This window comes from Delphinapterus leucas, chromosome 2 (genome assembly GCF_059928025.1).
Source record: "Delphinapterus leucas isolate spDelLeu-1000000601 "Yukka" chromosome 2, BTC_Dleu_Yukka2, whole genome shotgun sequence".
Taxonomy (NCBI): domain Eukaryota; kingdom Metazoa; phylum Chordata; class Mammalia; order Artiodactyla; family Monodontidae; genus Delphinapterus; species Delphinapterus leucas.
The window spans coordinates 25,370,553-25,395,363 of NC_143130.1; the positions used below are offsets into that span (position 1 = coordinate 25,370,553).

Consider the following 24,811-nt stretch of genomic DNA (forward strand, 5'->3'; position numbering starts at 1 on the left):
TGATTTCTAAATTCCTTAAAATATGTTGGGTCCTTTTTCCTTCAGGAAAGGGAGGCAGGATAGAAAGAAAAGCAAGAGAAGTTGCAAAAGACCAGCCTAGGCGCGCCGTAGGGGCGCAGGGGGCTGAGCCGCAGCCAGGGTCAGGCCACATGGCGTCAGCTCCGGGTCTGCGGGGCCCGGGGCGGCCGCCCGCTGTCCTGGCCCCAAAGTCCAAGGGCGGCGGCAAGGTTCCCGCTGGGCGGCGGGAGTAACGAACTGGACAGCTGCCTCCCGGCCGCAAGCACGCTGCCGCCCCAGCCCTCGGAGGCCAGCGCGCGACCGCCTCCGCCCCCAACCACGGTGGCAGCGCGCCGCGTGGAGAGCCGGATTCCACAAGGGGCACGGCCCGCCCTCTTCTCGCGAGAGGTAGGAAAAGAAGAAGGTTGGGCTGGCGACGGGGATCTAGCCAATGAGCGAGCGGGAAGGGCGTGATCGACGGCCTCCTCTGAGCCCCGCCCCGGCTGCAGAGGCCCCAGTCGCCGCCCGCCTCTCCTCTCCCTCTTTGCACTCCCTGCCCTCCCCGCCCTGCTCTTCTTTTTCCGTCTGAGGTGGCGGACGGCTCCCTCCTCGCCAGCTCCGTTTTCCCTCTGCTCCCGCTTCCCTTTTCCCTTGTGCCCGGGCCCGGCCTGAGCGCTTCCTCCGCCTCCTCAGGGTGGCCGCCTACCTCCCGACCCCTAGAGTACTGCGCCTTTTCTTTTCTCTGGTCTTCCGTCCGCGCCTGGCCCCGCCATGAATGAGGAGTACGACGTGATAGTGCTGGGCACCGGCCTGACGGTGAGGCCCGGCGGGGAGGGGCGGGGGTCCCGGGGCCGGGGGCCGGAGTCCAGGGTCGGGAGGGGGCCGGCCGCACGCCCTGCTCAGCCCCCTTTTCCCCATCCCCGCGGGCCGCGCCGCGCCTCGCCTCCGAGGGTCTCCTCCGAGGGTCTCCGGGTGGGGCCGGTTTCCGCCGCGGTCTCGGGCCGCGCTCTGGAGCGGAGGCGGGTCGGGCCTGCGGCCGGGCCTGCGGCCGGGCCTGCGGGCCGGGCGGCGCATCGGGACGGGGAGGAGACACCGGGGGATGGAAAGCCCTGTCCGGCAGGTGCCTGGGCGGGTCGTGATGGCCGAGTAAGAGTAGGTGGGAAACGAGAGTCCGCTCTGCTGCAGCAGAGGCCGGAAAAGCCCGGATTGGTGTATTGATGCGTCTCCCTTACGGGTTGATGGCCTCTCGCGATTGGAAACAGAAAAGCAGCCGGCGGAGTGGGGGAGGGTGGAGGCCAATCACAGTGGCATTTCCTACTTAGACTTCAGCCTCTACTACTAGTCAGTGTCGGTGACGAGTCACTGGATAATCACTGTTTGGTAGGTAATTAAGTTCAATGAACTTACATTTTTGGAGAAAATTAGATTTCTTATCCTTCTCCCCCACTCCAGGTGAGAAGCATTATCCTTTCCTTTTAACCACCCTCCCATCCCACTTGAGCAACTGTAGAATGGAAATGAGTTTTCTCAAAATTTGTCTAGTCCATTCTCACCTGGCCTTTGCCATCTTTTCCTTTTGTGTGGTCTGTCCTTGCCTACACTGTCTCTTCTGGAGGCTTTCCCCTGAGAAAGAGGTTGGTGATGGGGTGCTAGAGGCCAGGTTCTCTATTACTGCATGGTGTGCGTAATACCATGGTAAATTTATTTTCCTGGCTGTCTGCTTAGAGAACTTTAGATAGTATTCTGCAAATAATACAGGCAGATGTTTTACTTCTTTTTGTGCTTTTAAAAGAAAATGAAGACTATTCATCTTGCAAAAGAATTCCATTTGAAGAGAGGACCATTTCCGTTATCAAAAGTTTTTTGGAAATTTGAAATTCTGACATTGGACTGCTTTGTTTTAAAAGATGAATACTGATTTTGATCTTGTGTATCCCATATAAACTGATCTCAAAGTCCAGAGTCATTTAATGTAAACCACTACTAATTTGTTGAAATGCATTGTAATCTCTCAAGATGGAATTAACATTTTTTTCAGCTAACACTCCAAAGTAACTATTTTAGATTTCTCTGGACAAGAGAAAACTGTCAAACTTGCATTTGGGCAGTTTTTTAGGAAAAGATTGTTGGGAACTAGAATGGCACTTTTCTGGCATGTCATTTTTCTATTTATGGTGATTTATGCTGATTGTTCGATAATACTCATTTCTGAATGCTTCATTATGTTTCAACAGTCCAGAAAAAGAAATGGGACTGGCTAGGAAATAGTACCGAATAGATGAGATTGCTTACCTAGAAAGCTATTTAGTCATTTTGAATGTGAGGTATTGGGTTGAATTCCTTTTTTGATGGTGAGTTGGAAGACTGTTAGATGCCTTAATGAATAGCCTACCCACTGCAGGGTGTTTTTTTTTTCATTTTCTAAGTGCTTAATTGGGATTCTGAGCTGAGCTTATTAGTTTGTGGTGGATTTTGCCCACTGGAATGGGCACTGTTGTTGCCAGCATATTGTAAGAGCTAGTTAGTTCCACTGTTTTTCTACGGTTATTGCTGGTCTTTCAGATTTGCTCTTGATTAGGGCAGTTAAACACGGACAAATAAGTGCAAATCCTTTCTCATGCAGGTTTCTATATGCCTAATTCAGAAAATATCACTTTGTCTCAAAGAGGGCACAGTCTTATTGCATAACAACCAAGTTAAGATAATGCACCTTATTTAAATTTTCATTTGGATCAATTGTGACCGTTTTGGTGAATGATAGATGCATACTTAACTAGCAATCAGATAAATTTCTGCTGTCATTTATTATCTAATTTATTTTTGGCTGCATTGGGTCTTCGTTGCTGCACGCCGGTTTTCTCTAGTTGTGGCGGGGCGGGGCTACTCTTCCTTGCGATGTGCGGGCTTCTCATTGCGGTGGCTTCTTGTTGCGGCGCACGGGCTTCAGTAGTTGTGGCACGTGGGCTTCAGTAGGTGTGGCTCGCGGGCTCTAGAGAGCAGGCTCAGTAGTTGTGGCGCACGGGCTTAGTTGCTCCGCAGCATGTGGGGTCTTTCCGGACCAGGGCTCAAACCCGTGTCCCCTGCGTTGGCCAGTGGATTCTTAACCACTGCGCTACCAGGGAAGTCCCGGGATGATTTTTTTTTTTTTTTCTGTACGCGGGCCTCTCACTGTTGTGGCCTCTCCCGTTGCGGAGCACAGGCTCCGGACGCGCAGGCTCAGCGGCGGCCATGGCTCACGGGCCCAGCCGCTCCGCGGCATGTGGGATCTTCCCGGACCGGGGCACGAACCCGTGTCCCCTGCATTGGCAGGCGGACTCTCAACCACTGCGCCACCAGGGAAGCCCCCCGGGATGATTTTGATAGTGATAAAATCTTATACCCTCATTTTTAGTGATACAGGGACTTTGATTACTTAAATGAAGAGATCACCAAAGTTAAAAAGCCTCAAATTATAATTAACTTTGAGTAATTGGTGTGAACATACCATTTACTTTTCTTAATTTTTGATTTATAAATATTTAGTGCCTGAGATTTAAGAACCTAAAAACAGGTGTGTGCTATCAGTTGTGGGTACCAAATACTGCATGATGCCTGTGTGTCAGTGCATTTTTTAGTGTGATTAACTTGTTACTTTTAATATAAAGTGTAAGAAAGTGTTGGGGTTTCTCTGTGTTGCCTAATGTTGTCACTGTTTTGTATCGATTGTTACATCTAAAATAATAGTGCACAAATATTGATAGTAACTTTGATAAAGAAGGCATAAAACAATTTAGTGTAAACTAGAGCAAAATCTTCATTCTGTCTAGGAGAAATGGAATATTTCATATAATTGAGTTCTTTAAGGAATTGAGGGCTATCCCTTTAAACAACCGTAACTTTTAGAGAAAAACCTTTCAAATGGTATCACAACTTCTTTAACAGACTAAGGAACATAGTTAATGTACTGATAACAAAGATTCCACATCAGGAGGATTAATTACTGTTATGCTATAACATAATGAAGCCATTGAGACCTAGGGAGCTTTGTAGGAACTTTGGCCTCCTTAACTAAGTCCTCTTAGACTGCTCAGCTTTGGGAGTTAGTTCTACCGTCTACTTTTCATTTTTTCCTCTTTGCTTACTTTGGTTAGGCTGGTGACTGTCGACAGCCTCTGACCACTTAATTTGCTGTTTCTGATTGACTTTGGGCTTGGCAATAAATTCATGAGTCTTCTTAGAAATAGTAATAAATAATAAAATAAGGGTAACTAGCTCCACAGCTGCTTGTGCTTCCCAGCAGTATTTTGTTTTGTTTTGTGCTACATGGTAATTTTCGTAAGGAGTTTTGAATCGAAAAGGACACTTAGTGATATCTAACCAGATTATTCTCAGCAGTATTTGTTTAAAACATTGTTTTATATCCCAGCCATACTTTTCCTCCTTTCTCTTTATTAAAATTTTGTGACTTCAAAGAGGAGTTTTTGTACCGGATTTAAAAATCTTGAATTGCCTTTTATATTTACTCCTTGAAAATCCTTGCCATTGCTATTTGAGTTCTATGGACAAACAACTTTCTGTCCACTGCAGTAGTGATCATAGGACCAATGTGTTCAAATGTCTTATTTTTGGAAGGTATAAATACTATGTAGGCAGTTTGTATTTTAAATCAGCCTTAAGCATACTGGTCCAGTAGAATAGAAGTAAAATCAGACATATTTCAGCATTTCGAGGTAGTAGTGAGACATTTGGTTGTGAAGACCGCTAGGTAAACGTTTGGCTCGCATACATGATACCCTGCAGTTACCTTTATGTCCCCTCTCACAGTACCTGATTAAAGACTTACTGGAGTAATGGCCTACTCAATTTCAGTTACCTGTGACTGTTGTGCTCGATTATGGGCAATAAAAAGGCAAACACACCTGTCTGTGAGTAGCTTCTTCTCATGTGGGGGTAACTATAATATGAGTTAATATGAGAAAGTACTAAGTGCCATAAGGGAATTCACACATGTGGGAATTCAGATAGGGGAATCAGAAAAACCTGCATAAAGAAGGAGTTATTGAAGTTGGCTTTTAAAAATAATTGATAAGCAGGGTAGGGGGAAGGGGGTATTAGATGAAGGTAATCAAAAGGAACAGACTTAAGCTATAAGATAAGTACTAGGAATGTAATGTACAACATGATAAAGATAATGAACACTGTTGTATGTTATGAATGAAAGTTAAGAGCGTAAATCACAAGGAAAAATGTATTTTTTCCATTTCTTTAATGTTGTATCTATGTGAGATGATGGATGTTAACTAAACCTATGGTAATCATTTCATGTTGTATGTAAATCAAATCATTATGCTGTACACCTTAAGTCTTTACCGTGCTGTATGTCAATTATATCTCGATAAAACTGAAAAAGTTTAAAAAAATATTGGTAAGTTTTGAACATGAGGAGGAATGATTTTCTAGGCAGAGAGAGCAGTGTAAGTCAGTATTAAGAAAAGGATATATATTTAGGGGATAGGGAGTTTATTTTGTGTGAAACAGAAGGTATGAAGAGGTGTAATGGAAACAGTGTTGGAAAGAAGGTATATCACCAAGGATGCTGAAGATAGTAGGTTAAGAAGTTTGAATTTTATCTTCTAGGCCAACGAGAGAGGGTTTTGATCAGGAATGATCTAATTAGAGCCAAATTTCAAGAAAAGTTATCCTTGACAGCTTTTAATGAGATGCATTAGAGGGACAGAGACATTTAAAGAAACACTTATTCTGCTGAAAACTAACTTCCACTTTTATTGTTGCTGTAAGACGTATACCACTGAGATTAAATGATTTAAAAGTTTTCTAGTTAATACATTTTCTAGATAAGTATAAAGACACTTTTCTTTAAGATGACTTATTAGGTTCCTTGTTTTCCTGATCACATTTTTGTGTGCATTTACTTTCTGTTTCTTTTTTTTTTTTAATCACTCCAGAACTTTAAAATGCAGGAGGATTTAGAGTGTTAATAGTGTTTAGTTTGATCACTTGGAAGTTACATCAGAATTTTTTTTTTTACATCAGAATATTAACATACTCTGGTTCTATTCTCTTCCAAGCCTGAGTTGCCCTCTAAGTAGGAAGGGGGGTGGGCATTAACTTTTCCAGGATACTGGGATACTATTTAGTACCAGTGGCCTTCGCAATTGTGTTTAGGTTCATCACAGTTCATATATGGGAACACCATACAGGCTGCTTCACTACGTAAGAGGTACTTCGCCTAGTGTGTTTAGGTGCTGTCCGTTTGAGTTAGTTACTCTGATTATTGCAAACCTAGCTCTGTGTGTAGGTGCTGAAGGGAAGTGAGCCTCGGTATCACTGGTTTGGTCCTTCCTGACCATCACCGCACCCACACATCTGCACAGACTAGAATTTTGCTGCAGCTGAACTTCAAACATTTAGTTTAAGCTGGTTACCTCTTTATGTAGGCCAACATGAAGAGCCAGTTGGGTGGCAGATGCCATTATCTTAACTTGGATTCTGGGCCTGAGCTCAGTTTGGATGAAAGACCCACCTGAGATTGCCAGGCATCCTGTGTGCATCATTCATGCATGCATGCATGCATGCATTCACTTATTCATGCTGAGCACCTAATATGCTCTAAGCCCTAAAAATAAAAAATAAATAAGGCATAATAGCAAACAAAACACCAAAAAAACTTGGATTCTGAAGATGGTTTTACAGTTTTAGTTATTTTGGTTGTGAGTCTGTATATTCTTATCCTGTTCAGGTCAGTTGTGGGTGAGCTTGAAATTAAGTGTGGAGCACTCTCATCTGTTAGTTTTAAAACTAATGTGTTCATTAATATTCATTCATATATGTTTCCTGGTAAAAGTTATCAGTATTCTTGACATAGATGATGGATGGTCCAGGTTGTCTAGTGTGAAAAAAGGAAATTCACTTAGAGTATTTTCTCTGACTTTGATGTGCTTTGCTTTTTATTCTGTATTCACCAGATAGTAGATTTTAATTTTGAGTTGTTAATTTGGGAAGATACTAAAATTTTGGGATCATTAATATATACCCTATACTCAGATGTGATTGGTTTTATCAGTGAATTAATGACTTCATCCCATGTTGTAAAGTAAAATTTAAAGTATTACATTTGTGCTTCTATGTATTCTCTTGGCATTGTAAAAGCAATCTTTTATAGATGGGTTTAGAAGAATCAGTGAACCTGCAAATTATTAATTAGCTTTTAATATATTTGCTCCAAGTGATGCCTTTAAAGGTAGTTAGTATCAGCTCTTTGGACTGCTGAATCTTTATATTCCTGGGTCCTTTATTAGGCCTCAGCCTTCAGTGCTTGCTTTGGAGCCATGGTCCAGTGAGTGGGTCATGCTTATTTGCAGTAAAGTATGAAAAGTTATATATAGAAGCTGTGCAACACTCAAAGTTGCTTGCTGTGATTTTGCTTCCAAAAGTTGAACCGTGAAGTCTACTTTTGTCAACTGGAAATGTGACTATTTGGTTTTCCTTTGTTTATGTCATAATCTGTTTTTGAGATTGTAAATATTATTCTACTTTCATATAATATATTGAATCATATGTTAGTGCTTCTTTAGATTTTTTTTTTAAGCAAGTGATTTGCTTTTGATAATATTGGAGTTAATTTTTACAGTTAAAATACTTTCAGTTCTGTTTATCAAGACCTCATTAAGAAAGTTAAAAGTCAAGCTGTGGAATGGATGAAGATATTTTCAATATATATATAACCAATAAAGCACTTTTAAATATCTAGAATATATAAGGAATTTTTATATAGTAGTAAAAAAAAAAAAGAAAGCCCACTTTAAAAATGGGCAAATAATATGAATAGGCACTTATCAAAAGAAGATACTACAATTATCAGTAAACTGTGAAAAAGTGCTCAGCCTCATTATTTGTCAGGAAATGTAAATTAAACCACATCCTAACTAGAATGACTAAAATTAAAAGGCCAGAACAAAATGTTGGGCAAGGATTTGAAACAACAGGAACTTTCATATACTGCTGACACAGCTTATGAAATTGGTACAACCATTTTGGAAAGCTGTTTGGCAGTATCTGTACTCTCCTTAATGTCTATCCAACAAGTGCATGCATAAAAGACACACTGAGAATGTTTATAGAGCATTATTTGTAACAGCCCCAAACTGGAAACGATCCCAATGTCCACCTGTAATAGAATGGATAAATAAGTTGTGGAATATCTGTGCGGAGTATTCATTTAAAAGACTCCTATGGCTTTGTTACCCGCAGTGTGGTCCATGGATCAACTACTTCTGCAACACCTGAGAACTTACTAGAGATGCAGACAGTTACACCCCTCACCCCAGATACGCTGAATCAAAATCTACAGTTCCCCCAGGTGTTTAATAAAGTTTGAGCAGCACTGCTTTACTAGTGGTTCTTGAAACTGGTCCTGGACCAGCAGTATTCTCACCTGGGAACTGGTGAGAAATGCAGATTCTCAGGCTCCACCGCAGACCTGCTGACTCAGAAGCTCTGGGGGTGGGGCCCTGCGTTCAGGTTTAGCAAGCTGTCCCGGTGATGTGGATGCAAAGTAAAGTTTCAGAATCTGCTTAGAATTTACATTTCTAACAAGTTCACAAGGTGATACCAAATCAGGAGCTCTCTTTGAGATCCACTGTTGGTAGGGCTAGGCAAACAGGTAAAAGTCCACAGCTTTTTCAGGCCACTTGGTCTTTGTCACAGCTACAGTTCCACTGTGGTACAGTGAAAACAGCCAACATGTAAATGAATGGGCATGGGTGTTTACTGGTAAAACTTTATTTACAAATATAGCCTGCAAGCTGGATTTGGCTCCTGTACTTTAGAGACCCCTGCCATATAGCAGTAAGAGTAAGAAAATTTCTATTGCAAACAAAACATGGATGAATCTTGTAAACATATGTTGACTAAAAGGTGTATACAAGAAGTGTATACTACAAGATTCTATTTATTCAGAGTTCAAAAACAGGTAGAACAAATCTTTGCTCTTAAAAGTCATGAGCGTGGCTGTGGGCTGAGGAGTGGTTATGGCTGGAGGTGGCCTGGAGTGCTCATAATGTTTCTTGATCTAAATAAGAAATGATGCACCCTCTTGGAGTAAAATTTGAACCTGATAGTAACTAATTTAAAATATTTTTAAAATATTAAAATGAATAGTACATTATGGAGGAGAGTTTGAGATGTGTACGAATTTTTGAAAATAAAGATTTCAGAGTCAGGCTTCTAGGGGGATGAGCTTGTTCTCTGTTGTCTGGAGTCTTTGATAAATTTGAGAAGCACTAGGATTTATAAAGTTACAGAGAATTTCCTTTGTCATTAAAAAAAATAAAGCTCTTATCACCTAAACTCTGGTATAAGGGTTTTGGGTGAATGAATATCCCATTTCTGTGTTTCTTCTCATTAATCCATTAATTGGATTGACTTTCTTGACTGCTCCCCCACCCCATCTTGATTTGGTATGTCTTAGTATATTCACGCTTTGTTTACCTTTTTACTGAGAGTGATGGTTTATAATCCTCTGTTGATTGTCAGTTGATTAATGGTTATCCTGGATGCTTCATTTAGGGCTCTAGTTCTCAAACTCTTGGTCTCAGGATCTATTTACACTCTTAAAAATTGAGGTCCCTGAAGAGCTTTCGCTTGTAAGAGTATCTGTCAGTATTTATCCTATTAGAAATCAATGCTGGGAAATTAAAAAATGTTTTTTATTCACTTAAAGATAATGGTGATAAACTCATTACATGTTAACATGAATAACAGTTTTTTGAAGTATAACTGTTTTCCAAAACAAAAAAATTTATGAGAAGAGTATGGTTGTTTTACATTTTCTGCACATCTCTTTAATATCTAGTTTAAAAGATAGCTGATTCTTATCTGCTTTGGTGTTCAGTCTTTCATAATTTTTGTCATAGCTGAAGTATATGAAGAAAATCAGGCTTTAGACAGATGTGTAGTTGGAAAAAGGAGGAGTATTTTAATAGCCTTTCAGATTGTTGTGCGTATCCTTTTATAATTTACACCTAAACACAAGTGGCAGGGTATTTTTAAAGATTAATTGCAATATGAAATTTGAAACCACATCAGTGAACATTTCTTATTCCGTTACATTAAAATCCGTTAATCTAGCTTGCGCTTTGAATTTCTCTTTTAACCTCCTGTATGATTTTGTAACATCATTCATTGGTCACTTGGGAAAGTACTGTTTTACTTAGTAATGCAGGTCTTCTGAATTGCTGACACATTTTGTTATGCCATGTCAAAAGCTCATATTTGTTAATATCACTGATGTTGTCTGAAAAGTCCTTTAAGTATTGGGGATCTGATGTACCCATGGTGGTGGATATAAGTTTTCCAAAATTCAGATTTTCATTCAAAAATTTTTTTCAATACATTTTATTTATTTATTTTAATATTTGGCTGTGTTGGGTCTTCATTGCTGCGCATGGGCCTTCTCTAGTTGTGGCGAGCAGGGGCTACTCTTGCTTGCATCGGCTTCTCATTGCAGTGGCTTCTCTTGTTGCAGAGCATGGGCTCTAGGTGTGTGGGCTTCAGTGGTAGTGGCACATGGGCTCAGTAGTTGCGGCTCGTGGGCTGTAGAGCACAGGCTCAGTAGTTGTGGCACATGGGCTTAGTTGCTCCGTGGCATGTGGGATCTTCCTGGACCAGGGATCGAACCCGTGTCCTCTGCATTGGCAGGCGGATTCTTAACCATTGCGCCACCAGGGAAGTCCCTCATTCAGAATTTTGACTTTTCATTTTTGGCAACAAATACTGTTGGTTATTTTCCTTGACATTCATTTTTGAGAAAATGTCTGCCAAAATCCTAAGTCTGAGTAATCATAGTTTGTCAGTTATTTTTCTACTTAAAAATGATGATCCATGGGGCTTCCCTGGTGGCACAGTGGTTAAGAATCCACCTGCCAATGCAGGGGACGTGGATTCAAGCCCTGGTCCGGGAAGATCCCACATGCCGCAGAGCAACTAAGCCCATGAGCTACAACTACTGAGCCCCCGTGCCACAACTACTTAAGCCCGCACGCCTAGAGCCTGTGCTCCGCAACAAGAGAAGCCACCACAATGAGAAGCCCACGCACAGCAACAAAGACCCAATGCAGCCAAAAATAAATAAATAAAAATAAGTATATTAAAAAAAAATGATGATCCATGAAAAAAGTAGCTAGGTCAGCTTACAAATCAGTCGCACAAAAGGCTTTCCTTGAGCTAGAATTGCTTTATGTGAATTTCCTGTTTTGCTACACGGGATATTTAAAAGATGGGTGTTCAAGGGTGTTGTTAACAGAGGTGATTTTTAATGCTTCATCAAGGATAGTCTTAAGTGAAACTGGCCTTGTTTTTTTAAACCATGAGTGCCTTGTGGTGAAGAATATAATGACTAGTGCAGTTAGAGCCAACGCCTTAATTTGCTTTATCCACCATTGTTCTTCTGCTGTCAGTGCAAGTATAACACAGTGGGAAAAAAATGATGTCTTAGTGTTATTATGAAAATAGTTTAAACCTTGGGACTCAGAACACACTTTGAACCCTGGTTGCTTTAGGGCTTTGTCTTTAAAAATTACATCAAATATTGCATATACATAAGTATTAATTACTAAAAGAATGTTTAATGACAGGCTTGTAAAAATTATCTGTTTGAAACATGCAGTAGCATTTTCCTTCCTTTGAAGATACTTACGCTTTCCCTGTAGGAATGTATCCTGTCAGGTATAATGTCAGTGAACGGAAAGAAAGTTCTTCACATGGATAGAAACCCATATTATGGAGGAGAGAGTGCATCTATAACACCGCTGGAAGATGTAAGTATTAAAATAAATTAATGTCCCTTTTGTACTTTGAGTCTTTTACTTGTGAATCTCTACTTTTTTATAGATGGTTTTAATTTTGTTTTATTAAATAGATTATCTGTAACATCATAATTTTCAGGAGCTCCTAGTTTGGGGCTTGTAGATATTTAAATTGTGACCTTTGTTGCCATCTGGAGCAGTTATCTGTTCCCTCTTGAAGTTAATAGAGTGTAGACTTGACAGGGTGCATGGAGGGTACCTGTTGATGAAGACCTGACATACGCCAGGCACAGTGCCAGTGCTTTCTACATGGACTTAGTTATCTTCCCAGTCACTCAAAGAGATTTTATCCCCATTTTTTAGATTGCAAAATAGTTTCTGTGGGCTTAAGATCACAGAGACGGGCTGATAACCCAGGTTATATGATTCCAAAGCTTAGTTCCTTTTTCTTTTAATTTATTTTATTGAAGTACAGTTGATTTACAATGTTATGTTAATTTCTGCTGTACAGCAGAGTGATTCAGTTACACATACATATATATATTCTTTTTTAAAATTTATTTTATTTACATTTATTTTTGGCTGCATTGGGTCTTTGTTGGTGCATGCAGGCTTTCTCTAGTTGTGGTGAGCAGGGGCTACTCTTCGTTGTGGAGCATGGGTTTCTCATTGTGGTGGCTTCTCTTGTTGCCGAGCACGGGCTCTAGGTGCACAGGCTTCAGTAGTTGTGGCATGCGGGCTCTGGAGCCCAGGCTCCGTAGTTGTGGCACGCGGGCTTAGTTGCTCTGCGGCATGTGGGATCTTCCCAGACCAGGTCTTGAACCCGTGTCCCCTGCATTGGCAAGTGGATTCTTAACCACTGTGCCACCAGGGAAGCCCTATATATATTCTTTTTCATATTATTTTCCATTATGGTTTTTCACAGGATATTGAATACAGTTCCCTGTGCCATACAGTACCTTATTGTTTGTCTGCTCTAGTTTGTATCTTCTAATCCCAAAGTCGCACTCCATCTATCCTCCAGCTTCCCTCCCCCTTGGCAACCACAAGTCTGTTCTCTGTGTCTGTGAGTCAGTTTCTGTTTTGTAGATAGATTCATTTGTGTCATATTTTAGATACCACATATAAGTGATATCATATGGTATTTCTTCCTCTTTCTGATGTATTTCACTTAGTATGATAATCTCTAGGTCCATCATGTTGCTGCAAATGGCATTATTTCATTCTTTTTTATGGCTGAGTAGTATTGCATTGTATATATGTACCACATCTTCTTTATCCATCCCTCTGTTGATGGATATTTAGGTGTTTCCATGTCAAAGCTTAGTTCCTTTTACTATACTCTGTGCTTCCTGCTTCTTTAGAAAATGAGCACATGAAGCATTTCCAAAGTGTGTTTCACTAAGTATATTTATTTCTCTGTGTGGGGTTTGTTCACCATCCACGTGTATGAATCTGAGCTGTACTGTGCTTTATAGGAGATATATAGATATTGTCAGTTACTTTTAAAATAGTGACTTTGATGAAATAAACTTAATGTTTATATCAAAAAGGTTTTTTCTCTATATTCAGGCATATAGGGAAGTTGAAAGAATAATACCAGTGGAATATTTTTTTGCTTCATGTCTGTTTGTGTTATTGGTTTTGAACCATTGAAAGTAGTAGACATGATACTTGACCTAAATATTTCAGCATTCATCTGTGAAGAACAACATTCTCCAACATAATCATAATATCATTATCACACTTAAGAAAAGTAACAATAATATCCAGACTATATTCAAATCCCCCATTGAACCCAAGAATGTTGTATATTGCTGTGTAGGAGTGGTTTGTTTTCTTTTTATTTTAAACTAGTTTAAGCATTGCCTTTTGTGTTGTTTCCCTTTATTCTCTTAATCTACAAAAGTCTCGCCACCTCTTTTCTTTTGGCAAGTCTAGGCCAGTTTATAAGAAGGTATTGTTGGGCACTTCATACTGCATCCCATAAGGAGGCACAGTGCCTGCATCAGCATCACTGTTCGTGATGCTCAATTTGATCTGATTGAGGTGATGACCACTGACCTCTCCATTGTAAATCATCTGTGGAGCGATGTGCTGGCGTCATTCCTTCTTCACCTAGTATATTTATTAGCTAGTGTTAAGTAAGATGAGCAAGCTGTCCTGTTTCTTTCTTTTTTTTTTTTTTTTTTGCGGTACGTGGGCCTCTCACTGTTGTGGCCTCTCCCGTTGCGGAGCACAGGCTCCAGACGCGCAGGCTCAGCGGCCATGGCTCATGGGCCCAGCTGCTCCGCGGCATGTGGGATCTTCGCGGACCGAGGCATGAACCCATGTCCCCTGCATCGGCAGGCGGACTCTCAACCCCTGCGCCACCAGAGAAGCCCCCTTTTTTTTTTTGATTTAATTTTTATTTTATATTGGAGTATAGTTGATTTATAATGTTGTTAGTTTCAGGTGTATAGCTAAGTGATTTAGTTATATATATACATATATCCATTCTTTTTCAGATTCTTTTCCCATATAGCTTATTATAGAATACTGAGTAGAGTTCCCTGTGCTATATAGTAGATCCTTGTTGATTATCTATTTTATATATAGTGGTGTGTGTATGTTAATCACAAACTCCTAGATTATCCATCCCCTGTGTGTTTCTCCTTTGTTAACCATAAGTTTGTTTTTGAAATCTGTGAGTCTGTTTCTGTGTTTTGAATAAGTTCATTTGTATCATTTTTTCTTTAGATTCCACGTATAAGTGATATCATATGGTATTTGTCTTCCTCTACTGACTTACTTCACTTAGTATGATAACCTCTAGGTCCACCCATGTTGCTGCAAATGGCATTACTCCATTCTATTTTACGGCTGAATAATATTCCATTGTATATATGTACCATATCTTCTTTATCCATTCCTCTGCTGATGGACATTTAGGTTGCTTCCATGTCTTGGCTATTGTAAATAGTGCTGCAATGAACATTGGGGTGCATGTGTCTTTTTGAATTATGGTTTTCTTCACATATATGCCCAGGAGTGGGATTGCTGGATTATATGGTAGCTCTCTTTTTAGGTTTTTAAGGAAGCTCCATGCTGTTCTCCATAGTGGCTACACCAATTTACATTCCCACCAACAGTGTAGGAGGGTTCCCTTTTCTCCACACCCTCTCCAGCATTTATTGTTTGTAGACTTTTTGATGATGGCCATTCTTACTGGTGTGAGGTGATTTGCATTTCTCTAATAATTAGTGATGTTGAACATTTTTTCATGTGTTTTTGGCCATATATATGTCTGTGTAGAAATGTCTGTTTAGATCTTTTGCCCATTTTTTTGACTGGGTTGTGTACTCTTTTTTAATATACTCAAGAACTTGGGGGTTTTTATTGAGTGAATATATACCACCTTTGCTTGTTCTGTTCCATCTTAGCAATAGAATTCATGAGTTTGAATGAATATTAAATTTTAAGCTGAAAGCTGCTTTTAGAGCCTCAGACTCTCATGTAAATTATAAATTAACTGGAACTAATTTTAATTGTCTTTTCTGATTTGAATAATCCAAAATTTATTTTTAACTCCCTATGTAACCACAGAAGCAAAATTAAGCCTTTGTTAGCTTTTTATTTAATAGAGAATGAATTTAAATGATTTCTACAAATAGTAAGGGATGTTTCTGCAAAACTAGTACATCATAACAAATAGTTTGTTTTGTATTCCTGCTAGTTAAAAGCAAATACACACCACCTCTGCAATATTTATTTTGGCATTCATGAGTTGAGTAATATATTTAATTTACACATGTATTGGAATAGTGTTAAATGTTCTGATTAAAAATGAAATGCACTGTACTTTACCTCATGTTGGTGGTATTTAGTTATACCAAAATCACTTCATCAAAAAATAGTTGTGCAATGAAAGTTAAATTTTGTTACATTATGGGTGTTTTTTGTTTTGGTTTTAGTTATACAAAAGATTTAAAATACCTGGAGCACCACCAGCATCAATGGGGAGAGGAAGAGACTGGAATGTTGACTTAATTCCCAAGTTCCTTATGGCAAATGGTAAAGAATTCCAACTTAAATTTATGATAGTACATTGAATCCAATTTGAAAGTAGAAAGTAACTGTTGACAGAGAGTGTTACTCCGGTTATGTGGAAGTGGATTCTGTTGAATGGCAACGGTATGGTGAGTAATAGGGCCCATTAGAGGCATCTAGAGTTGGTAAGTTAAGAATGGAGGGAAGAGGGGGTGACTTCTTAGTAATTGGTTTCGGAGAAACAAAATTATGCTGTGGCATAATATCAGAATCGTAAGCATTTGTAACAGACTTTCCTCTTGATACTTTGGTGACAATCTTAGGTAACTGGGCCTTCAGAAACAGCCATATTAATGTTTTTTTCTAGTTTGTAAGCTTTCACAATTATTTTTTCATATTAGTTTTTTCTCATTTTTTTCTTTTTTCCTTCCGTTTTATTGAGATATAATTGACATACAGCACTGTGTAAGTTTAAGGTATACAGCATAATGATTTGACTTACATATATTGTGAAGATTACCGTAGTAAATTTAGTGAAAATCCATCATCTCATATAGATACAAAAAAGAAAAAGAAAAAAATGTTTTTTTTTCTTGTGATGAGATTTCTTAGGATCCACTCTCTTAACAACCTAGGTCCCCTTTAAATGCTGGAAGATAAGGACTCACTGGCAGCTGCCTCCCTTAGATAAGGCCTCCTGAGCTCTCAGGTTCCCCTCAGCTTCCACCACTTCCTACCTTCCCTTAAGCCCAGTCCACCTTGCTCGTTTCTATTACCTGCCTGGCCTCAGTAGGAAATGAGTTTGCAAACTGGTCTGTAACATGCTAGGCTAGATAGAGAGAAAAGGACAGGCAGGTGGGCGGGCGGGGGATGGGGGGCGGTAAGCAAGTAAATGTGAGTGAGTGAACAGTGAGAGACATAAATGCTCATATTCCAGGTAGGTCCCTTAACTCAGTTAAGGAACTGATCCACACACTGTGTACACTTTCTTCACTACACATGGAACTGGGTGGAACAGACATTTCCCAGGACAGTGTCCTCTGTTCATCAACTCTCATGGAACAGCTGGGGCACCTGACAAAGAATAAAAGGGAACTGAAAACAAATGATTGCATAATGTGTTAATGGCACTGCAGTAGTATAAAAAGTGTGACTTTTTTCAAATAATTATCATAATCAAGTTATATTAAAAGAAAAATTCCTACGAAGGCAATAATTTTGGTGTGTGCAGAATTCCAATCTCAAATCTTAACTTTTGGTAAATAAATACTAATAACGTCTTTGTGGCTGCTCTCAAATGTATGCCAGTCAGAAGATCTTCTTGAGGTTCACTCATCAATAGAAACATGGACACATCTCACTGTAATGCAGCAGAGATGGCAGCTATGAAGTCATAAATACGGCCTTAGGTGGCCCCAAGGAACACTGCAGTGATAGAGTGGATCCACCCTCCTGGTCGGCGACCATGGCTTTCAGCAGGGTTCATATCACAGAACAGAGGGCTCATGCACTGGGGGTACTTGGAGATCATCTGATGATTCACTTTGCCTCACAGAACACGAAGAGTAAGAAGAAACTGGATTCAGTATGCTCTAGTGGGCTTTTTCTTTTCTTTTTTTTTGTGGGGGGAGGTCTTTTGTGTGCTTTAAAAATAATGTGAAGTCCCTAGGTAACACCAAAGAGCTCAGTGAAGTCTGAATGATCTGACACTGTTCAATATACATGAAACTTTAAGACAGCTGAGTGGATTTATTTCCGTACATCCTTTTGAGAATCACTAATATTACTGGTTCACACTTGTGGGTCATTTCTGTTAGGAAATTTTTTAAAGGTATATGAAGGCAGGGAGTAGAAAAGGAAATAAGGCCAAGGCAGAGAGAAGGAGGTGGAAGAGGCGAGAAAACGGAGGAAAGTAATGCCTTAAGACTTTGCAAAGTTCAGTCCATGGACTAAGGGGCACTTGGAGCTGGTTGGAAATGCAGAATCTCGGGCGTTACCTACAACTACCCAAGCAAAATTTGTATTTTAATAAGAGCCCCGGGCAATTCCTAAGCAGAATGATGTTAGAGAAGCACTGCCTTAACAGTCCATTGCAGGCTCTTTAATGTCAGAAAAAGGTGACATACGGTGAGAGAACTTCACAAAATGTCTTTACCTGGGCGACCCCAGACCACCTACAAAACCTGTCTGAGCTTCATTTCCTTATCTGTAAAATGGAGATGATAATAATAGTAATGTGATAGGGTGGTTCTGAGGATTGAGGGAGTTGTTAAATAACCCTTTCAAAGGTCTTGGCATAGAATAAGTAATGGATGTTCATTAGATTTTTGTTTTTAAAACGCATCACGGTATTTTCTTAGTTCCTGGTTTAATGGGTATATTATTTTAGAACATTATAATTTTAGCTGTTGAATTTTTTGAAACTTTTTTTTGCTAGGCAAACTAATCCTTAACACAAACTAGAAATTTAAAATATACTCTTTTTCTCATATTTTTAGTTAGAGGAGTATCTTTAAATTGCATCTTGTGATTTTTAGCATCTTTTTCTGAGATGACGTTGAAAAACTAAATTGTAAGTATAAGTCTATTTTATGTCCCATGAAATAAAGTATGTACCACCCTTTCCCCCTTTTTTGAATTTATGTTCTGTAATTTGGGAATATGTTCAGTGGAAAGATCCTATTGGAATTTTCTCTGAAATTTGAAGTTAAATAACTGAATTATCTTGAGGTTAATTGTAAACACAAAGTTTTTATTATATAAATAATAAAATTATTTAATTAAAATTAGAAAACACAGGTAAGCAGAAAGGAAATAAAATTTTCATAACCAGAATCTTATTGTTTAGAATCATGGTTAATATTCTGGTGTATCACCTGCCAGTTTCCCCCCCACCTCTTCCCAGTTAACATGTTTTTCAGTCAGTATACTGTGAACATTTAAAAGAGAGAGGGAGGGATGGAACCAGGGGCTGGAGGGGATAATAAATCTCATTGTATACTCCTGGAAGTGTAGTATGGGGATAAAGGCAGTAATTTTCTTTCTTTCTTTAAAAATATTTATTTATTTATTTGGTTGTGTCGGGTGTTAGTTGTGGCAGGTGGGCTCCTTAGTTTCATTCATGAGCTCCTTAGTTGTGGCATGTGAACTCTTAGTTGCAGCATGCGTGTGGGATCTAGTTCCCTCACCAGGGATCGAACCCGGGCACCCTGCCTTGGGAGCACGGAGTCTTATCCACTGTGCCTCCAGGGAAGTCCCTAAAGGCAGTAATTTTTTAAGGCTTTTTCCTTTATATTGCCAAATTTTACTTCACCAGTAGACTGAGGCTGCCCCTTGCCCAGTACCTTTACCACTCCCAGATATTATTCATTTTAGTTTTTGTGATTTTGTCATACTAGAAGACAAAATAGTGGATTTTTTAAATATGTCTACTTACTAGAGGGTGAAATGATTTCTAGAGTTACTGGCTTTCATGGGTTTTTTTTGTTTTTTGGTTTTTTTTTTTGCTGTACGCGGGCCTCTCACTGTTGTGGCCTCTCCCGTTGCGGAGCACAGGCTCCGGACGGGCAGGCTCAGCAGCCATGGCTCACAAGCCTAGCCACTCCGCGGCAATGTGGGATCTTCCCAGACTGGGGCACGAACCCGTGTCACTTGCATCGGCAGGCGGACTCAACCACTGCGCCACCAGGGAAGCCTGGCTTTCATGTTCTTTAATGAACTGGCCAGCCTTTCGCTTTGCACATTTTTCTATTGATGTTTTGTGTTTTTCCTTATTTATTTAAAAGAGCTTATTATAACAGCTGTTAAATGCCCTTTTGAAGTATGTTGAAAATATCTTTTCCAGTTTGTGATTGGCATTATATATAACTCTTGTTTTACTTTTTCTGTACAAAAGCTTTTATTTTTCACACAGTCATTGGTTGAGCTTTCTTTTATTGGTTTTGATTTGGAAGTATGTTTAAAATTTTTCTCTCTACCTCAAGTTTATAAAAATACTAATATCTGCTTTTAATGGTATTATGGTGTCAGTTTTTCACTGTATAAATAAGTTCATCTATTTTGTTTTGTGTTTTTATGTCAGCATCTATCTTATTCCTTCATAGAACTATGAAAATATGTAACAATTTTATTTTATTTTTTAAAAAAATTTTATTGGAGTAGATTTACAATGTTGTGTTAGTTTCAGGTGTACAGCAAAGTGAATTAGTTATAAATACACATATATCCCTTTTTTAGATGCTTTTCCCATACAGGCCATTACAGAGTATTGAGTAGAGTTCCCTGTGCTATACAGTAGGTCCTTATTAGTTATCTATTTTATATATAGTAGTGTGTTTCTGTCAATCCCAATCTCCCAAGGTTCATCTGTCTTAACATGAATAAATTTATTTTATTACCTTTTTGTTTGAGAAGTAGAGATAGAAATTTATTTATTCAAAATGGCTAATCAGTTGTTCCTCAACATCATTTATCTTTTCCACTTTGATTAGAAAACTTTCATCATATATTAAATTCTTTTACATGGGTCTCTGTTTTTCACTGATTTATGGACTAGTTAATGTACAGTATACTGAAACATTTGGCTGCATAAAGGTCTTCTCATTACTCTATTTCTTGTTCTCAAAAAGAATTTTTTTTGAATGTCCTTGTATGTTTATCCTTTCAAATGAGCTTTAAAATAATTTTGTTTGGTTTCTCAAAGAAGTTTACAATTTTTAGTATACCAGAATTTCTTTGGTTTATCCTAGCTTTTTCTTGACCCAAAACTAGTATTCATTTTAATAAATATAAATTGACTTAGAAACTGAAAAGCACAAATTCCTGGAAAATTTTGCCTGTGAGTTGTCTCTCTTTAAAATACAGTAGGAACTTTAAAGAAACCCAAACCTATCTGCAGTTGTACTATAATTCTAAACCTCATACTTCTAATAATTATTGTATAACTTTTACAAAAGCATGTTGAAGTTATTAACCTTGAAGTTGTAACATTTAAAAAAAGTCTAAATATGCTAAGCAATCTGCATTCTGATTGTCCTATTTAAAATATGGCTTTGGAGACTTTTCTAGGAGTTACTGGATGGTGTTAAGAAAAAATTGGAAAGCCATTAGTGTTAGTAAATGTACTTTTATTTCTGCTGATTTTTAAAAGTAGTAAGATTTAAGTAACATTTTGAATTATGTGACTCTTACAGGTCAGCTGGTTAAGATGCTGCTTTTTACAGAGGTCACTCGCTATCTGGATTTCAAAGTGACTGAAGGGAGCTTTGTTTATAAGGGAGGAAAAATCTACAAGGTTCCTTCCACTGAAGCAGAAGCCCTGGCATCTAGTAAGTAATTCTATTTTATTTTCTCAGAATATTAAGATTTTATAACATAAAGGGATCTTAGAGATAAAATTTAAGGTCCCCTGCATTAGTCATCCATCCATTCATCCAGTCAACAAAGATTTATTGGGTGTCTGTTATGTGCCAGACACTGTTGTAGGCAGTTGTGAGTACTTCAGTAAACAAGATGTTCAGAAATTCCTGCCCTTCTGAAGCCTGGAGAGGTTTTATCTCATGGAGCCTGTTGCTGGTGAAGCTGAGCCTTCCTAGGTCTAGTATACTCTTTTCAGATTAATAATTCGTGAGAGTCACTGTCTCTTGGACTCTTTCCTGTGCTAGGCTCTGTGAGAGACACTTCACATTTGCTTTCTTACTTGACTTGTGAAGCCCTTTGTGAGGTAGGGTTTCCATCTTATAGATGAGGAAACTCAGGCCCAAAATCACATAGGTAATGAGTGGCAGGATGGCATTGAAACCCTGGTGGGATTGCTGCACAGTCCGTGTACTTCATCACCCATCTACGCTGACCTCCTTTGCTACTCTATCCAACATGCTGTTCTGGTGGAACTCATCCTCTAAGTGGTGCTGGTGTCACTATCCACCATCTCTGTTTCTAGGTATTCCCAGTGAATATGGAGTGATTTTGTTTTCTGCCCCAAATTATTTCCTCTACTGGCTCATCAAAGATTTCTGCTTAAAATTTTTTATTCTGAGTCTTTTAAATAGCAAACACCCCGAGAAAAGACCTTCCATCCTTTAAGGTGTTTTTGTTGCCATGCAGAGCAGTTTAAGGAAGGATAAATTTGTATAACTAAAGGGTAGATAAGTTTTGTAGGTGCTGTAGGAGTTCAGAGGAGGGAAAGGTTTGCATTGGGAGAATAGGAAGAGTGTCAAGTAAATTCTCCAGTAATTATTTTGGCATTAAGATTGGAAAAGATTTCTCACCTAGGGGTCGTCCCTGGTGGCACAGTGGTTAAGAATCTGCCTGCCAATGCAGGGGACACGGGTTCGAGCCCTGGTCCGGGAAGATCCCACATGCCGCGGAGCAACTAAGCCCATGTACCACAGCTACTGAGCCTGCGCTCTAGAGCCCATGAGCCACAACTACTGAAGCCCATGAGCCACAACTACTGAAGCCCACACACCTAGAGCCTGTGCTCTGCAGCAAGAGAAGCCACCGCAATGAGAAGCCCACTCACCACAACGAAGAGTAGTCCCCACGCACAACAGTGAAGACCCAATGCAGCCAAAAAAAAAAAAAAAATTTCTCACCTAAAAACCTAGTTTAAGGGCTTCCCTGGTGGTGCAGTGGTTGAGAGTCCTCCTGCCGATGCAGGGGACACGGGTTCGTGCCCCGGTCCGGGAAGATCCCACGTGCTGTGGAGCGGCTGGGCCCGTGAGCCATGGCCGCTGAGCCTGCGCGTCCGAAGCCTGTGCTCCGCAACGGGAGAGGCCACAACAGTGAGAGGCCCGCGTACCGCACAAAAAAAAAAAAAAACAACAAAAACCTAGTTTAAGTTATTTTGGCAGTTTTTCTAATTCCATTTATTTACTTCTTGCTATTAGGGGCGAAAATATTGGGCATAAAACGTTGAAAACCACTAAAGCCAGAAACTAAAAAATAGCACTAATGATTGCAGCCAGGTTGGGAGTGACAGTTGGGTAAGGGAAGGGATGGCTTCTGAATGAATGGAGGGGAGTCCATGGTGTGATCATGGGTTAGAAATCATTTAAAGTCTTTTCAGTGACAGTGCATCTAATTTAAATAAAGTGTTTTCATAGAAATAAGAGTTCAGCAGTTTGAGTAGAACTCTTTTGAACAAAGTTTGTGGTTTTTTAATTTAAAATTTTTATTCTCTCTTTGAGCTCTTATCTATATTAATAGCTTCAACCACTTCTTTTAATAAAAATTGAAGGACTTAACAGTTTTATGTTTCTGTTTTTGATTTAATATTTTCAAATATGTAAAACATTTACATGACTTGAAAGTCAAAATTGTATTAAAAGATATATTTAGAGTCTTATCTTTGCCACTCCATTCTTTCCACCCTGATAGGTGGTCATTTTTACTTATTTCTGATTTACCCTCCTTATGTTTCTTCTTGCAAAAATAAGCAAATATATTAATGTATGTATTTCTTAAGGTTAGATTTATTGAGGTTTAATTTACATACACTAGGATTTACCTATGTTAGTATACAGTTTCATGAATTTTTACCAATCACTACCTTATCAGCAACTATTTTTATATTAATGGATAGGATTTTGAAGTTGGAATGGCAGGCAAGACAATTCTAGGCAGAATGAATGAATGGGGTAGGAAAAGTATAGAGGGTGGGAAGTTCAAGAGAAAGATAAATAAAAAGAAATTATTTTATGCTTTTAATAATAGCTAACATTTTTTAACATTATGTGCAGGCATTTATATACTAATTATTTTATGTGTATAGTCGAAGTTTATTTTATATAGTCCTTCACTACAACCCCCTGAGACGTGGTGCTATTATCTACATTGACAGATGGGAACACCGAGGTATACAGGTGTGAAAGAGCCCAAAGTAGCATAGTTCATGACTAGTAAAACTAGTTTGAAGCCAGATTTGTCAGACTCAAGAACCCCACACTCTTAACCGCTGAACTATCTAGTATATAAATGTAGCTTCTCAGATATTTTAGCAACTGTCACGTACACTGGAATTCCTTTTTTCTCCGTGCTACATATTTCCAGTTCCTGTGGTTGTTTCTTATATAATATGCCATCTAGGTCCCTTGGCCACTTTTCTTTGGAAATTCTCTGATTTGCCAAGATTATCTTATATAATAGAATTAGAGCCAGACCAGACCTGATACTCCAAGTGTTGTCTGCCCACTCAGTGTCCTTGGGACTTTTACTTTCCTAGGACAATATATTTCTATTAATGTAGCCCAAGTTTACATTGGCTTTTTTAGGAGCTGTATATACTGTTGGTTCTTGTGGTAGGTCATGATGCCAGCTAAAACCTCAAGGTTCCAATAAATATTTGTTCATTGGTCACATGTTATTTTAGTCAAATAAATGAGAAGTATATTTGGCCTCTAGAGTAATGTTGAACACAGATACTATGTTCAGAGAAGTTTGAGACATTTTCATGAATACCTTTGAAACGTGCCCAGCAAAATCTTGTATCCTCGGTTGAATCTTTAGCTTGCTTGTTTGTTCTCACTCTTACCGCGGTGAGGCATCTGTTTGTCGGGAGCACCTTTGACATCTCAGGGCTTGTGGCTATCAGGAGTTGGTGTGCCTGCTGCAAAGCCCAGCTGTGAACTGGGGTGAGGCTGTTTAGGTCCACTGTTGGAATGACATGTTGTGTGCCATGTTTTAGTGCTTTTCTTGTGACGTTAATTCTACTCTGATTTTTCTATTTTTTAATTCACTTGTCAAATCTTATGCCTGTTAGTTAATTGGAACGCTTTTTTCTGTTCTCTTATTGAAACTGCTCTGGATTTTGTAGCTTTATTCTGTTTTAAAAGTCTTGACATAAGTGTCTTTTTTGGTAAATATCCCTCAGTGTGCAAGTGAATGAAGGAAAAGTAAAACCATTTGAAATGAGTGAAGGTACACCTCGACTAATTGTGAAAAAGATTTTTTCTAGTCCTTTTATCATATAATTTGAGTAT

At 39.2% G+C, this 24,811-nt stretch overlaps 1 protein-coding gene across 1 annotated transcript in view; it reads left to right on the forward strand.

The window, feature by feature from the left end:
- Positions 1-527: 527 nt before the first annotated feature.
- Positions 528-24,811, forward strand: part of LOC111177972 (rab GDP dissociation inhibitor beta) — a 44,459-nt gene continuing 20,175 nt past the window's right edge. The window contains exons 1-4 of the mRNA XM_022580215.3: positions 528-813; positions 11,706-11,813; positions 15,755-15,854; positions 21,023-21,157. Coding sequence (XP_022435923.2) covers positions 769-813; positions 11,706-11,813; positions 15,755-15,854; positions 21,023-21,157 — 388 coding nt within the window. The 5' untranslated portion in view covers positions 528-768. The remainder of the gene's footprint in view (positions 814-11,705; positions 11,814-15,754; positions 15,855-21,022; positions 21,158-24,811) is intronic.